The sequence below is a fragment of the Solenopsis invicta genome, chromosome 3 (assembly GCF_016802725.1).
Source record: "Solenopsis invicta isolate M01_SB chromosome 3, UNIL_Sinv_3.0, whole genome shotgun sequence".
NCBI lineage: Eukaryota > Metazoa > Arthropoda > Insecta > Hymenoptera > Formicidae > Solenopsis > Solenopsis invicta.
The window spans coordinates 5,580,112-5,598,143 of record NC_052666.1 but is presented as its reverse complement, the minus strand read 5'-3'; the positions used below and the strand labels follow the sequence as shown (position 1 = coordinate 5,598,143).

General features: G+C 41.3%; 2 protein-coding genes across 2 annotated transcripts; both read right to left on the bottom strand.

Annotated features, from left to right (window-relative positions):
* Positions 1-411: 411 nt before the first annotated feature.
* LOC113006173 lies at positions 412-2,034 on the bottom strand. The gene has a single exon (XM_026142106.2). The coding sequence runs from the start codon at positions 2,032-2,034 to the stop codon at positions 412-414; it is 1,623 nt and encodes a 540-aa protein (XP_025997891.2).
* A 333-nt stretch (positions 2,035-2,367) lies between these two features.
* Positions 2,368-5,418, bottom strand: LOC120357294. Its single transcript, XM_039447455.1, has one exon. It carries the CDS (start codon positions 5,416-5,418, stop codon positions 2,368-2,370), a length of 3,051 nt encoding a protein of 1,016 aa, XP_039303389.1.
* Between the last annotated feature and the right edge of the window lie 12,614 nt (positions 5,419-18,032).

Below are 18,032 nucleotides of genomic sequence, written 5' to 3'. Positions count from 1 at the left end.
CATGCCGCTCGCCTCGTACTGATAGTACGAAACGATGATGTACCCGGGAGACCAAGCATCACGCCTAATAGAACTTAGTGTAGTAATATTAGTTGATAAAGCTAAACAATAATACAAATTAATAACGACGCAATGAACTGTGAATATAAAGATTAGTTACAACGCATGAGATAAACAAATTGAGATGCTATCGCCGCCCGCCATGGGAGCTCTACTGCGGCAACCCCGCATTAATTTCGATAGGAAGCTTGCATAGCCGGTTTACGGCACGCCTTCTTGTATTCGAAAGCGTCCTTACATCCACTACCCTAACGAGACCTTGAGGGTCAGGATAGATTTTTACTACTCTCCCAAGCTCCCATTTCGTCGGCGGTAGCAACGGGTTTTGAACTAATACTAGATCATCGACTTTCAAACTAGTCGATTTCTGACGCCACTTATAGCGCTGCTGTAACGTGTGGAGATAATCTCGCGACCATATCCGCCAAAACTGCTCGTGCATCCGCTGTACACGCTGCCAACAATTCGCGTTTCCCTCAAATCCAATACGGACTCCTCAGGCGTCGCAATCAGCGAGGTACCTATTAAGAAATGGGCAGGAGTCAAAGGTGAGAGATCGGAGGGATCATCGGACAAGGGAGCTATAGGTCTAGAATTTAGACATGACTCCACTTGAGTTGGTAATGTAGTGAACTCCTCATTTGAAAGCGTGTGAGCACCAATTACACGCCGTAAATGGTGCTTAACGGACTTTACGCCCGCTTCCCACATTCCTCCAAAATGTGGGACGGAGGGCGGTATAAATCTCCAAGTGATGCCGTCGGAGGCTAAATACGCGACGAGATCAGGATCACGCGACAGAGCTCTGAACGCATTGCGCAATTCCTTTTCGGCACCCTGAAAATTGGTCCCATTATCACTGAATAATGAGACCGGAAGACCCCTACGAGAGGTGAATCTTCTAAATGCGGCCAAAAACCTATCGCTGGTATAATCATTGGCCAGTTCCAAGTGTATGGCCCTAGTGGCCAAACAAACGAACACAACCACATAAGCCTTGTGTGTCCGCTGGCCACGTCCTACTATCGGAAGGACATGAAAAGGACCGGCATAGTCTACGCCGGTATGTTGAAACGGACGAGAAGGGTTTATTCGAACGTCCGGCAGATCACCCATTTGCTGCAATATCGGAATAGCTCTGTGGCGGACACAAACAACACACCTGTGAATGTGATGTTTTACAAGGTTTCTAGCATTTAGAATCCAGTACTCTTGGCGTAAAACTCCTAACGTCAACTGTGTCCCACCGTGAAGCGTTCGATCGTGTGCCTGCGCAACAATCAGCTCCGATATGCGATGCCTCGGTAGTATGATGGGATGTCTCTCATCGTAAGAGAGGGACGCCCGGCAGAGACGTCCCCCGACACGAAGGTTATCCTTCGTGTCCAAAAACGGGTTTAGATTTTTCAAGGGACTAGATTTAGACGGGCCCTCACCACGTTTTATTGCCTGGATCTCATTCGAAAAGTTAATCTTTTGTACGTACGCAATCCAAAAACTACGAGCCTGTCTGATAGCGTCACTCAACACATATAACGTACCTAATTGATCACTATCCGCCCTTCTAAGGCGCTGTCGAACCTTATGAACGAACAATAGGCAATAGGCCGTGATCCGCAACAACTTAGGCCAACTGGAAACTTGCTCGGAAAGATCCCACCCTGCCGCGCCCCGCTGAGCTAAATAAACTGGAACGCTACGTCGTTCCATGTTTCCGTCCGATCGAAGGGAGGAGGGCTGTTCCGACCACACAGTCGAGGGTGACTGCAGCCATTGAGGCCCACTCCACCACAACGAGTGCGACTTCAACTCCTGAACGCTGATGCCGCGCGACGCACAGTCTGCGGGATTTTCTTTAGACCCGACAAATAGCCACTGAGCTTGCGGCAAGCTTGTCTGGATTTCTGATACCCTATTGGATATGAAAGTCTTCCAGGTATTGGGGTGCTGCTTAATCCAAGCAAGTGTGATCATGGAATCTGACCAACAGTATACTGGTACTGAACTTAACCTTAAAGTACTAACAATATTTTTAAGAAAACGAGCTAGTAAGGTAGCTGCACACAGCTCTAACCTGGGAACGCTAATTGTTTTAATAGGAGCGACCTTAGATTTACAGGCTAAGAGTGTTACTCCAAAGCTGCTTCGAGTGTGAATAATGCGAATGTATACAACGGCCGCATAGGCCCGTGTTGAAGCATCCGCAAATCCATGCAACTCGATACCCAGATCGGAGTTGCTTTGATTCGTCCACCTTGGGATTGAAATCTCTTTGAGATCTGTCAGACTGTGAGAATACTCAGTCCATCATTCCTCTAGATCACTCGAGAGCGGGCTATCCCAATCAACCTTACGCAGCCATAGTTCCTGCATGAAAATTTTAGCGGTGATTACCACAGGGGCAATCCAACCCAGTGGATCAAAGAATCGCGAAATGGCCGATAGCACGCTACGTTTCGAGATCACCGAAAACTCCGGAATTTGTATCCTGAAATGGAATCGATCAAGTATAGGACTCCACGAAATTCCTAAAACCTTGAAGGAGGAGTCCTCGTCAAATTCGACACTATTGTCCTCCAGTCGATCCGACACTGGTATCTCCGACAACAATTCGTCATAGTTTGACGTCCATTTACGAAGGTGAAAACCTCCTTTCAATAACAAGGCATTCAACTGCTGACGTGTGGATTGTATGGCGGACACACTGTCTGCCCCAAACAACACGTCATCTACATAGATGGAATTATTGAGTATAGTCACAGCCAGCGGGAATGCAGATCCCTCGTCCTCGCATAATTGTCGCAGGACGCGCATGGATAAATAAGGCGCCGAGGCGGTACCGTACGTGACGGTGATTAAACGGTAATGATGGATCGGCTGGCCTGAACTAGGACGCCACAATATCCTCTGAAAGTCAGTATCTAACGGATGAATCATAATTTGTCTAAACATCTTTGCGACGTCAGCGACGAAAACGAAGCGATGAGTTCGCCAGCGCATAATGATAGAGCAAAGATCTGACTGCAACTTAGGTCCAGTAAGCAACAGATCATTTAATGAATACCCGTTGTCCATGGGACTCGAGGCGTTGAATACAACCCGTACAGGGGAAGTACTGCTACTCGCCTTCACCACTGGATGGTGAGACAGATATAACGAATTATTATTAATGACCTCGTTCGGGTTTACACGGGTCATGTGACCCATTTGCTCATACTCAGAAAGAAAGCCACGATAGCTGGCAGACAATGCACTATCGCGAGCTAGACGTCGCTCTAACCTATCAAAGGCACCAGAAGCGACGTGAAAGGAGCGACCGACCTTATTCAAGAAATCGGTCCGAAAAGGTAAGCGAACCTGATAGCGTCCGCTTGGCAAACGAGAATGTGTAGATGCGAAGTGCCTTTCGCACTCGACTTCCTCTTCAGTGAGGGGATTAGAAACCGAGACTTCCTCTATCTCCCAAAACTGCCTCATCAGCGCATCCGTTTCAGGAGAAATAGAGCAGCGTAACGAGGACACCGACTGAGGGTTTCCTTCAGAAGTGTCGTTGCACGGGCCGAAGACAACCCAGCCAAAGATAGTAGGTTTCGCCATGAGATCAGAGCTCGGTCCTCGGCGGGATCCATCCATTGTTACGGCCTTATAATAGTCAAGTCCTATCAGTAAATCGATAGGGTCATCACTGAATGGATCAGAATCCGCAAATTTTAAATTCTGCAAATGAGGATGCGCAAGTAAATCAACAGGACTTCTTGGAGCATAAGAAGTAAGTACAGGGAGGATAAACGCGATCACTGTAACTGTAGTACTCGACTGTATACCCGCACTTAAATGGAGCTTAACTGCATGAGTAACGACCCCAGCCTGTAGATCACCCATGCCAGTGACAGTGTAATATACTTTAATACGCTTTGCTTTTAAGGCTTGAACAGCCCTTTCAGTGATAAATGTAGCCTCAGCGCCCGTATCAATCATGCCTCGAAGGTTTATACAACGAGCTCCATCAGTACGTACAAAGATTCGTGCAGTTGCGAGTAGTACAGTACCCTTGACCAGGAGGGAACGTGAAGGAGTTGTTACCCTTGCTAAAAGACTTGATTTAGAGGGGGCGTCATTTACTGTGTTTACACTGGATGTGCTCGCTATTGCAGGAGCACCCATTGTCGTTTGTCCTCCGCTGATATTGTCGTCATGCAGAAGCGTATGATGTTTGCGTTGGCAACGTGCACAGCGGCCCCGCGATTTACAGTCGCGCGGATAATGGCCTTTGGTCAAACAATTATAGCAGCAACGGTGCTGCCGCGCAACATTCTTTCTCTGCTCCGTGGATAAGGATTTAAACTGAGCGCATTGAAACAAAAGGTGCGAGCCCGCACAGTATAAACATTTAACATTAGAGATGGCAGCCGTCAACGACTTGGTGGCTGCTGAGCGATTTGTTTTACTATTATTTGAACTGCGAGTATCTCCCGCTACATTCAGAGCCAGCATTCTGCCAACAAGAAATGTGCTCAGTTCGTTAAAGGAAGCTGGCTCTCGTTTATTGCCCAAGCTGATTTCCCACTCAGTGCGGGTATTCACATCAAGTTTCCTGGACAGGATGGCAACCACGAAATCATCGACGCAATTTCTCTCGAGATTACGTAACGCAAGGACCGCATCATTAATACTATCATGCACGCGTTTCAATTCGGAGACGGAATCAGCCTTCGGAGTAGCTTCTAGGATAGTATTCAGATAAGAAGAAACAATCGCGCGGGTATTTTCGTACCGTTCTTTCACGGCTCCCCATACTAGCTCATAATTCGCGTCGGTAACGGAAATATTTTTAATAACAATGCGAGCCTCGCTAGTCAGACTCGACTTTAAATAATGCAGACGCTGCACGTTTGTGAGGCCTTCATTTTTTATCACAATCGACTCAAAAATATCCCGAAAATTGACCCACTCCGTATACTGACCGGAAAACTTAGGAAGCTCTATTCGCGGCAACAGGATTGAGCTTGGCGGACCCGAGCTTAAATCTAAAGTACTACTTGCGGTTACATGAGCGGTAGGTCTCGTCAACCTCTCTAATACTTCGCTCAGATAGTCAGACGCTTCGTAGTAGTCCTCTGTCGCCTTCCGAAATTGCTCCTCACTGAAATACGGCCATTCATCTCGCTCCGCTGGCTTGACTGCCGCCTTGAGGTCCGCATGTAGCTTTTGGCACTGAGTCCACTGCTTCTCCAAAATGGACATCCGGTTCCGCGTGACGGATGTAGTAAAATTGCCTTGCCCCAACTTCTTGAAGTTGTCGACCGTCCTCGCAATCTGATAGAGAACGTCTTCTTGTTCTGCTAATAGCCGCTCCATAATGCTTGCGCAAATACGAGCAAGACAATATGTCTGACACGGGGACCCGTGTCGATCCACTCGGCCCTGGTACTCCTGGAGTAAACGCTGTAGCACGCCTGCCGAACTCGCTGATCACGTGCGCGCCACGCGGCGTTTTCCGACGCGCGGCACTGCTCACGCTCCGAAATTTGAAAGTCACGTGATAAACAGAGCGCTTGATCGAGCTTGCATAAAGCGTTGATTGCCAATATGCACAAAGTCAGGTGCAACGCACCGACCCAAAGTCTGCGTGCGGTGCACTGTCTACACGCGTAGACGATAGAAATCGTTAATCACGTGTGTAGCACGCAGCGCGGTTCACGCGCCATTCTAGGGAGTCACGTGATTCACAGAGCATTAGATCATGCCTGTGTACTGCTTTGTCGCTTGTACGCACGGGATATGATACACTGCACCTCTAGCACGCGTAAATTATCAAAGGTCAATGCACAAGAGTCATATGCACAGAGCACGCGTGAGCGGAACGGCTGCCGATCACGTTGCCGAATCTCGGCGATCACGTGATCACCAACTTTTCTATGCCGCAGTGAAACGGGCCGATAATTCACAAGTGTGATCGGATTGCGTTCCACAGTCTATCCGATTCTCAACAAATCCGGCTCGAAGGACCAAATTCTTTTGTTAGGAGTGCGCACTTAATCGTCGCGTAATTGAAGGATTTTGGACTGTGAGAATCGGAGCAATGAAATACACAAACCGTTAAAGTTCACAAATTGCTTTAATGCCACTTAGACACTACAGGCACAGTTTTAAAGGAAGTACTCTGAGATACTTGGTACACCGACAGACACGGTGAGGGGATTTTTTTTTTTTTTTTTTAAAGTTCACAAATTGCTTTAATGCCACTTAGACACTACAGGCACAGTTTTAAAGGAAGTACTCTGAGGTACTTGGTACACCGACAGACACGGTCGTATGAGTTTAATATGAGATTAGAGATTTAATTAACCGGCAGTCATGGCCGTACGATTAGGAGTCTTGCGAATCTCTATCTGAGAGGTAAAAACGCCTGCTTCCGCTCGAGCGCTCCCGGACGCCCAGAGGGGGCTTGCGCAGGACACCGTCGTAAGGTGGTGCCCTCGCGTGATAAAGGATCGATATCGATCGCTCGCATGTAGCGGGTGACTCGCTTTCGCGTATTACGCTGTTCCCAAACAACAATATTATTATAAATAAATATTAATAATATTGTATTTAAGATTTTATAAATAAATGTTATATAATCTAAACAAATAATTTATCATTTCATTTTTATTCAACCTGCTGTTACGGTTGCTGCAGATTGTTGATGCTGCTGCTGCCGTTGTTATTGTACTTGTTGCAACTGCTATGGTTGTTATTATTAGACAAAGTTTCTTTTGTAGACATAGTGTGATTTCAGTATATAGTATATATATTTCGCATAAATACGGTGTTTTTTGTAAGCATAGTATTTTCAGTATATATATTTCTCATAAGCTCGATGTCTTTTGTAGACATAGTGTATTCAGTGTATTCAGTATACATATTTCTCATAAACACGGTGTCCTTTGTAGACATAGTATTTTCAGTATACGAGGTGTGATCAAAAAGTAAGGTGACTTTTTATTTTTATAAAAAAATATTCATTTCTTCAGCCAAAATTATGTTATCCCCTTCAAAATAATCCCCCTTTGATACAATGCATTTGTGCTAGCGCTTTTTACAGTCGTCAAAACATTTCTGAAATGCACTTTTGGATATTGCCTTGAGCTCCTCCAGCGATGCAGCCTTAATCTCCTCAATCGTCGCAAATCTTCGTCCTTTCATAGGCCTTTTCAATTTTGGGAAGAGGAAAATGTTTCGTCACCAGTTATAACCCTTTTGAGCAGATCAGGATCATCATTGACGTCGTTCAACATGTCTTGGGCGATGTTCATGCGACGCTGCTTCTGATTAAAATTAAGCAGTTTTGGAACGAATTTCGCTGACACACGTGTCATACCCAAAACATCCGTTAAAATTGATTGGCATGAGCCAAACGATATGTTAAGATCATCAGCTATTTCTCTAATCGTGATTCGACGATTTTTCAACACAATTTCTTTCACTTCTTGAACATTTTCGTCGGTTTTTGACGTGCTGGGGCGTCCAGAGCGAGGTTCATCGTTAACATTTTCTCGGCCCTCTTGGAATAACTTATACCATTTATAAATATTTTTTTGCTCAAAGTTGACTCACCGTACGCCACTGTCAACATTTCAAGAGTTTTTGAACACTTAATACCATTTTTTACACAAAAATTAATACAAACTCTCTGCTCCATTATTTTCAACAGCAAAAAATCGCCGAGCACGCAAACACGAGTCTAACCTTTATGCCTCTCACATAAAAACAACACATGCTATATAGTCAAAACTGTGAACATATGATCGTGACGAGTGTACCAACACAAAAGAAAAATTTTGAAATTAGAGTGTACAGAGCGCGCGAAATTCAAAAAGTCACCTTACTTTTTGATCACACCTCGTACATATTTTTTATAAACACGGTGTTTTTAAATTTTTCTTTCGCGATGTTCTTCCCTCTTATTTATATTATTTTTCCTCGAATTTGTATTTTAATATTTATTTGTTTATTTTTTTTGTCTAGTTTGTGGCTTTAAATTTAAATATATTTATAAAATAAAATGGAGCACTTTCCGATTGTTTCAAATATTTTAAAACAGAGTTTTCAATTGTTGTTAATTATTGCTAGTTATTCGATAAAATTAAATGTCGAAATTTTGTTGTTTTATTTTCCGTACGTTTGTTAGAAACTAAGTTTACTAAATAGTTTACTATGCTTTTACGTGCCACAATCATATCGTCTTTGGTAAATTGTGTGTAGAAACCGGAAGCAATTATGTGTGCCCATGTGCATACATGCACTCCACAATTTCCTTCTACATCATTATTTTTTATTTGCAAAGGAACGTCTCGTGGAATGTGTAATGTCCATTCATTCCACGAGGTAATTCCTAGGTGTTTCTGTATGAAATTGCAAATTCCATTTAGTATCTTTTCATAGGGACTTCCATGTAATGAATCTAGGTTCTATTATGATTTGCCGTGAATGGACTATCACCAGAAGTGTCCAATGAGCTGCAAAATGAATTGGTATGAACCACACGGGGTAGTCCTATACTGCGTTTTGTGTTGCCCACCTATTATACCCGATGCTGACGAACCCTTGCGTTAATATACTCTAGCAAAAATGAGTATCGAAACATAAAAGTGGCATATTTTTATTTGTTGAGATTCTCTGTAAAAGACTAAAAAACGCATTAATAATAGTATCATCCAGATATTGTTCTGCTGTTGATATGGCATCAGTGTTCTGAAATTTGGAGCTTCAATGATATGCCCGTTGATATCTTTTTTTAGGTCGAGAAATTCATCAGGATATCTTATATTTGTACGAAATAAAAACTTGTCTGCTGCTGTTTCAGTCACATGATATCCTGATTTGCATTTTTCGATATATTCTAAAAAATCATTATCTTTACAAGCTGTTGTAATCTCTTGATGTTGTTGAATTGTGTTACTGTAATCTTTAATAAATTTTGAATATTTTAAAAATTTGTTTGGCTTTGATTTCTTCTAGATCTCGACCGGATTATCTTCATCATCACTAATCATTTTTCGTTCTTTACAACGCGCAGTTAAAAAAAAAACTGTCGCTCCTGTAATCGCGCTTCAATTATATTAAAATTTTCTTTTATAAATCAAGGTGCAGGAATGCGCGTTTTCCCTTCTAGTATCTGATATTTTAAAATTTTTAAATAATTTTTGACAGGAGCATTGTTGTCTCGACTTAAATGGAATCGTGCAATACCCGTGGCAGACCACAAAGGGAAATATAGCATAAAAAAATTTGTGACGTAACCAAAAAACTTTTTTGAAAAAAATGGATTCAATTTTTAACTGAGTTTATTATTTTCTCGTTCACTTTTCTCAATGTTTTGAAATGCCTGATAATATAACAAAGATTTCCTATCAAAAGAAGACGTTTCAGCTTGTTCTTGTAGCGGTGAATATGTATCATTTGAGATATTGTTTATGTCTTCATCTGTAATTATTTTCACGTATTTTATTACATGATCGAAATCATTTATTTCGTGATCATTTTCGAAGATTTTTACAAATACGCCATATACTTCAGCAGCAACTGATACACAATTACAGTGTAACTTGTTTGCTAATAGCGACGCTGTTATAAAACGCATGCGTTTTTGCTGTTTCCCATCGGGATAACATTTCTTTATTTTTTGTATAGCCGTTTTTATAAAATGGAAAAAACATATATGTATAATTGTTACATTTTCTTTTATATGTACATTTTTTTCATACTTTTATACATATGCTGGATATAACTTTGTAAAATAATGCCATTAAAAGTTCTGCAGGCCAACTGTATTAATGCCAGACTAAAATCTGTTTCGATTTTTTTTATTCTCTTGGTTGTTATTCTTTTAAAATTATCATTAAAAACATTCAAAAAATGTTTAATTGCAGTAATATCATGCTTTTAACGATATAAATTCTGCTATAGGCAACGGTCTGACATCTGTATTTTCTGGCAACAGCAGTACATAGTAATAAATTGTAGTTGCAGTATGAAGAAGTTTAGGCTGTGCAATAATTGAGCCAGTGGAATCCAGGTGTAAATGTCGCAATTTATTAGCAGTCAAATATTTAATTTGTTTTTCACTAAACAAAATCATTGAAAACGGTATTAATGAAAATTCTTGTATGTAATCGTTTAGTACTTCACCTCGGATCTGTTTTTGCTCTTGATCATATAATTTGATCATAAATGTAACGAAATCTTTATCAAGATCATGTTTTGCTCGATTTTCACTCGATATTTTTTGTAAAATATCTAAACTTGAGATCTTGTTCAAATTTCCTGCTTGTAATATTTCTTTGTCAGCCTTAGCAAGCATTTTTAATTTAATCACTATTGCCGACCGTTTTTTTTAATTCATCAGCTAACGCTGCTCTGGTTTTGCCATACATGTTACGACGATATCGTTCTTTTTCATGGGAAACATGCATTCACTGACATTAACATGCCCCATTGTGTCAATGTAGGGAAAGTCAATTTTTTCTGTGACAATTTAAATTTTATGCACGTTGAATGTTTGCATTGCCCTGAAGCTTGAAAGAAAAAATTGCTTCTGTTCAAATTTTTTTACATTTATGCCATGAGATGGCTAAAATGCAGAGAGGATATTTTTTTTCAAATTCGATATTAAAAGCGTCTACCCAACCCTTTCGTAAAGGTTCACCGTTACCAACCCAGAATTCTTCCCAAAAATAGGTAGAATAAAGAAGCTTCCGCGTATTGAAAATTCTTCTCTTTCTTCTCTCTACGAATAATTTTTTTTTTTTTTTTTTTTTTTTAGGAGAGACATTTGGAGATAACTGCTCAGAATATTCCACGGACACGTTAGTAGGCTAATACCACTATGGGTAGACGACTGTGACGTCACTAGCGCCGTGCCCCCACTTTTCTTATCACGGCGCACAGCAATGGTACTCGTTGATCTCTCCCTACCATCACCACTACCACCGCAGATAGCTGCCCACAACAGCGCGATCGGTGTTGTTATCTTACTTTGATCTTATTAATGCTAGAGTTTTAATAAATTTACGATTATACAGAGGGAATACTTACTACTACTACTGCTACTACTACTCTATCGACCAATTTTGATTTTTTAATTTCATAAGACTTATAACTATTTTTAAGCTAATTTATGAGAGGTTGTTTTTTAAAAATACACAATTATTAAACATTTATTAAACATATATATTTATTATATATTCTTAAAAAATACAGTAATTTATGTAGTTTGTTTAATAATCAAAGTAATTTTTATAAATTAATTTTTTTAGCCAGTTGGAAAGCATGCTCGGTATCCAGGTATTATACACATGAACACAGCGGCGTAACCAGGTTTATTTACTCTAAAACCGATGTATTGATCGCAGCACTGTAAATAACAATAATTATTATTATTAAGTAGCAAATATACCTAAAAAGTTATATAATGTACCAAGTTACATATTTACTTGATAACTTTTTGGGCGGTGTAAGTTCTGTATATCGTTGTTAGCTCGAGAAAAATAATGTGGAATTCTTGCTCGGCAAATATCGGATATTTTATATTTACTTCGTTACAAATCTGTTTTTCAAGAATACTACATACAGTTTTAATAAAATGCGTTACGGAATGTAAATCCATTTTAAAATCATTTTTTGACACTTCTATATTTATCCGCTTGATTAAAATATCTTTACAATAATTGACGCATTCAGCGATTGCTTCAAGTTTTTTCAAGCGTTCATTAATGCATACACATATTTCTTTAAGATTATCAAAAGTGTTTTTTTGGATTATTATTGCCCAGGGGTTAAATTTTCTTCTCTTTTTTGCAGCGTCTTGACGATTTTGTATATCAAGCTCTTCCCTGCAGTAGTTTTGCAAACCCTCAATAATTATAGATCGTTGACCATATGAAATTGTGAATAGTAGTAAGAAATCTTCTTTTATAAATTGCTGATCACGCATTTTCTCAGCCACGCCATCAGTCGTATCAAAATATTCGGATATAGGGTTAAAATCTTTCTGGAAATTATACCAGGCATTTGTTTTAAATGACACGCCAATAAAATCTTTTCCGATTAAACGAGCCGCTGGATATAAATCGTTACTTTGTTCATCCTCTTCAAATCCGATAATTACTTTCTTACCAAAAGAAAGATTTAATTTATATATTGTAGGTAGAAGAAGTTGTTTCTCTACAAATTTGCACGAATTACTTGTTTCACATGATTCGGAATTGGTACAGCTGCTATCCATTTTTCGTTTTGCCATGTCGTTAGTCACTATACAATATATCGCAAGGTACTTATTAGCTTAATTAACAAACGTCTAATGAACGCTGTGCTGTCGATCTTATACACTGAAGATCAGTGCAATAGTGGGGCAGAAGGATTACCTATAAATCTTAATATACCATAGTGCCGAAAATCCGGACTCCCCAAAGTTAACACATAAAGGCAAACACATGCACGCGTTAGGTAATATGAAACCGCCTGCTACACGTCTCGCGATAAAAAACGAGTATCCCATACATTATTACGTCATCGTTTGGGCTTGTACATCATGTGTGAAACAAAGCAGCGTTTTTATTTAATAGATAGACAAATAACAAATAAACGATAATAAAAACGTTAATATTAGAATTGATTTAAAACCGTTAATAATATAATATCTTTTCCTTATATCCTGTATTATATTATTAAATGATAAATTCTATCCTTAATCTAATTTATTTTATTATCTATCTAGCTATTTATCTAGTTAGTTATTAAAAAACGCTGCATCAGATATAATTGACACCATTCACTCTATCCTCGCTCAGGATGCTGAGACTGCGGCTGAGGCTGAGCTGTAGGGAAGAGGACACCGATAGATGTGTCGGTGGAGGTAAATGAATAGCCTGAGAAGGAAGAATCTATTTTATTACTATTATTGTTTCCGTGTTACAAAAAATGTATTCAGATATAAAACTTTATACAGCCCGTTCCGGAGATGTCTGCGATGTCTTGTCATAAAAAAACTAGCGAGTAGAAATCCTGAGAATCAGCTGATGCTGCAGAAATCTTATAACTCGTTAGAGAGCATTTTGTAACATTTAGTATATCGAGAACTTTGAGCGAATAAAGTTCTGCGGTAAAATGAATCTCCGCGAAATAATAATTAAAGTACAGAGTATTTTAATAACGCGCTCTTCGTATTTACGCCGTGTTTGTAATAGAGCCTGGTGTACACATTTACAGAGTGATTCACGACAAACTTTATTAAAAAAATTTAAATTTTTAATAAATCACACCACTTTACGTAAGTAGAATGTATAAGCCGGTTCTAACTCGGGGATCTCAGGGGGTGCGGGGAAGGGGGGGAATATTTCGGGTCGCGCGGGGGGACCTAACCGGCGATAAGGTCCCGCGGGTGGACCAAACCGGGCGGCGGAGGGGGAGGGGGGCTTAAAACGGGGTCACACGTGTAAACCTAACCGGTAGTTCTGCGCAATCAATGTTTATATAAACAGAGATAACGATTTGAGAACCATGTTCTTGGCCGATGTTTAAATAAATTTGACACCTTTGAAATGTGTCGCGTGGAGGCAACTGGCCATTTAATGTAAACATGGACCATGTACTTGTCACTCTGTTTACATAAACATAATAAATCACACCGCGAGGAGGTGAGTATGGCAGTACTTTGAAATCGGAAATGGTTCTTCGTAATCAATGTTTAAGTAAACAGAGTGATAAAGATTCGAGGATCATGTTCTTGACCGACACCTTTGAAATGTGCCGCGTGGAGGCAACTACTGACCATTTAATGTAAACATGGACCATGTACCTGTCACTCTGTTTACATAAACATAATAAATCACATCGCGAGGAGGTATGACTGTTCTTTGAAATCGGAAATGTCTGTCATCACGAGGGGGATAAGCGATACGATGGCGAAGGGGTGTGCGCGGCTATTTCCGCGGGGTCCGCCGCCGCCGCCGCCGCCGCCGCCGCCGCCGCCGCCGCCGCCACCGCCACCGCCGCCGCCGCCGCGTACGCGGAGGGGATGCGCGCTGTCTAACGCGGGTCCGCTGGGGCGATCCGCCGCGTGCGTGGAGGGGATGCGCGCTGTCTAACGCGGGGTCCGCTGGGGCGATCCGCCGCCGCTGCGTGGAGGGGATGCGCGCTGTCTAACGCGGGGTCCGCTGGGGCGATCCGCCGCCGCCGCTGGCACCACCACCACCACCACCACCACCACCACTATCACTATTGTTTTTCCTTCTCCTTGTCCTTGTCCTTCTCCTCCTCCTGCTCCTCCTTGTTCTCCTCCTTGTCCTCCTCCTGCTCCTCCTCCTCGTCCGGAGCCCGATCTTGAGAAGGTTCGAACTGATCTTGAGCCCTCTCATCCTTCTCCTCTTCCTGCTCCTCCTTGTCCTCCTCCTCCTTGTCCTCCCACTTCTGCTCCTCCTTCTCCTCATCCAAAGCCCGATCTCGTGAAGGTCCAGCCTGACCTTGAGCCCTCTCACGTCGCATAAAATCTAATAAAGCTGCCCCCCGACCACGAGGAGCAGCTTCGGCAGCATCATGTAGATGACGAGGCGGGCGTACGGGCAGGTCTATACGAGGGGAGACCAAGCGACCACCCCCGCGACCACGTAGAAGCGCGTTGTAGCGATCGAGATGAGGTCGGCGTATAGGCTGCATGTCCATACCGGGGAAGGGCAACAAGCGGCCATTCCCGCGACCACCATCGAAAATTGGTCCATCAGGCCTATCATTGTCTATGGCCGCAGCACGATGGTGAACGGCTGGTCTTTCTATCCTAAAGTAACGCAAACGAGCACGCAGCTCGTGAACACCCAGCTCGCGAAAATATCTTATCAACTCCGGGAAAGTTATAGGTTGACGCGGTTCAGGCACCACTAAACCTAATTCTATTTCCGGAATCGATATTTGCACGGGAATATTTGGACCGTAACCCATTTTTTTGCGTTGTTACAGTCGCGCGAGCTAGACTGAGACTGAAGAGCTAGAGCATTCTCCGTCGCTAAGACCTAACTTTACTCTCGTATACTAGCATCTTTTTAGCCTACGATTGAGCATTTGAAACACATGTTTTTTTAGCCTTACTTTATTCTCTTATACTCGCATCTTTTTAGCCTACGATTGAGTATTTGAAACACATGTTCTTTTTTACCTGACTTTATTCTCTTATACTCGCATCTTTTTTAGCCTACGACTGAGCATTTGAAACACACGTTTTTTTAGCCTGACTGTACTCTCGTATCTTCGCACATTCCTTTTTAAAATATTTCAAAACTAAATATCGTGGTATTGATACTAATGTATAACTGTGGATTTTTTGGAAGAGGAAAAAATAAAAAAAGTTTACAATTTTAATTTAATAAACAATTTATTGTCTGTTGTGAATACATTGTTTATGCAGTAAAAAATAAAGCTAACAGCTCACAATCGACGAGTTGACGCATATCGAAGATATTGCTCTCGCGTATCGCTTTTTCTTGATTCATTACATTGGACGCGATGTTTAAGTATTGTGTGTACTTAATATCGACTGTATCAACGATTCTAACTAAGCGCTCGAACATTACGTTGATACACTCGTACAAACTGAACATACGATGTAATGTGGATTCAATCACTGTCACATACACATTAGAAGATTCGAGACGTATGAGCCTAACGTCATTCATCACACTAACTTTGATTGTTAAGGGTCCGACGCTTATAAAATTGTCCTTGTAGTCATTCCGAATTAATTTGGAAATATTCCATCGTTGCTCGTAGAGACCTTTCCACGTTTCAACAGACAGTATCAATTCTCGTCCTTGATGATCTCCTATGGCGATCTCCACGTAACTCGGTGGACCGACGTTAATTCCAATCTCCAAATACTTGTAACTCGTAGCTGTCAAAGCGTAACGTCTGCTCAATAAGCGCGCTGTACGACGCTCCGTCGAAATGCTGTAAAAGAAAATCAAAAAGTTTATCACACAATGTTGCATAAACGCTATTAGAATATCGAAACTTACCCATTGCATTCCTTCTTCACTTCACCACTGTACAATGTGTTACCTCCCTCGGCAAAGTACATTGCGAATCGTTCGTTCGTTCGAACCTCTGATGCAATACTGATGTTGCGAGAAATTATGATGCTTATTTGAAGATTAATGCTTCTACACTTTTAAGGAGAGGGGAGGCTTCCCCCTCTTTCAACAATTTTATTATTGTCGTCGTTATCACTTTCACATGTCACGACACGTTTATGCTTCTGCAATTGTAAAGGAGTGGGGGATACTTTTCCCCTCTATCAAACAATTTCATCATCATCGTTATCGCTCGAACGTGTCACGACACGTTTTCGCGGTCTGGCAACGTTATACATGAAACGTGAAACATGACGTACATGAAACATGACGTACATGAAACGTGAAATATGATGTACATGAAACGTGACGTACATGAAACGTGAAACATGACATACATGAAACATGACGTACATGAAACGTGAAACATGACATACATGAAACATGACATACATGAAACGTGAAACATGAAAAAAGAACGTTAATCTAAACATGAAAAAACGTTAAACTAAACGTGAAAAAACATGAAAAACGTTAAACTAAACGTGAGAAACATGAAACGTGAAACGTTACGTACATGAAACGTGAAACGTTACGTACATGAAACGTGAAACATGACGTACATGAAACGTGACGTACATGAAACGTGAAACATGACGTACATGAAACGTGAAATATGGCATACATGAAACATGACGTACATGAAACGTAAAACATGACATACATGAAACATGGCGTACATGAAACGTGAAATATGAAAAAAACGTTAATCTAAACATGAGAAACGTTAAACTAAACGTGAGAAACATGAAAAAAAACGTTGGAGAAACGTAGATGTAATGGAGGGGAAAAAAAAAATGTATGTCGTATATTACATATGTTTATTTTTGCAATTGTGTCCACCAATTGTAAAGTTTGAATACATTTTGTAAAGCACAATGTTTATTCGTACGGTGTTGCCCACATTGAAAAGTATTAGCATCATCTAGATTATTCAGATTATCCACGTCTTCATAATCCACATCCAAGCTCTCGATGTATGCGTATTCTCGCCGATTGTCCAGAAGTAATTCTCCCAGCCATTCTTGTTTCTCATGTCCTTTGACGTATACAATCTCCTTGTCGTCAGGATTTTCAGCACCCAGTACTGCAGTTGTAATCACTTGTCTCGCTTTCCGGTACGGAACCACCCCGTCGGTGCCCCATCTTAGCCCATGATGCATGGCAGTGAGCCAGGAGGCGCAAGATCTTTCGGATTTCATCAGCCAATCCCATGGCTGGGGGCTGTCAAAGATATAATGCGCGAGAACGTTTCCCCCTCTAAGAGCAGCAAATTCTTTTACGATGAAACCTCTCAATCGTCCAAGGGGGAAACCTTGCAGATCCACGAACGTCGGCACGGACATGTCGCGATCGAAACGAAGACTGTGGTCTACGTCGATGTATCGTATAATATATATGCGTGGAATTAAGTGATTTTGCGCACAATGTTTGTCAACGGGTTGTACTGAATCACGCGATCGTGTATTATCAAGCAATAGGCACTAGTATTTTCTGGTACGTTATCCTTTGTCTCAAATTCCAATCGCACGTCAACGGTTGCGCTCTTGATTGATTCAACTTGCCGACTACAATCTATTATTACGAAAGGACCGTGACGTATAAAATTTGTCACTGTGAGATTCGGCTCGAGATACTCGTATCCGAGATAAGTTTTGCAGAAACGTGCATACATGTCGTACAGAATAGCCCATCTATTTTTACTAATATCTAAATTCATATCTTCATAAGGATAACTATCAGAGTTCAAGTACAGTTTCACGTTGATTAAATTGCAATGGTCGAATCGGCTCGTGTCCTCGGACATGACGT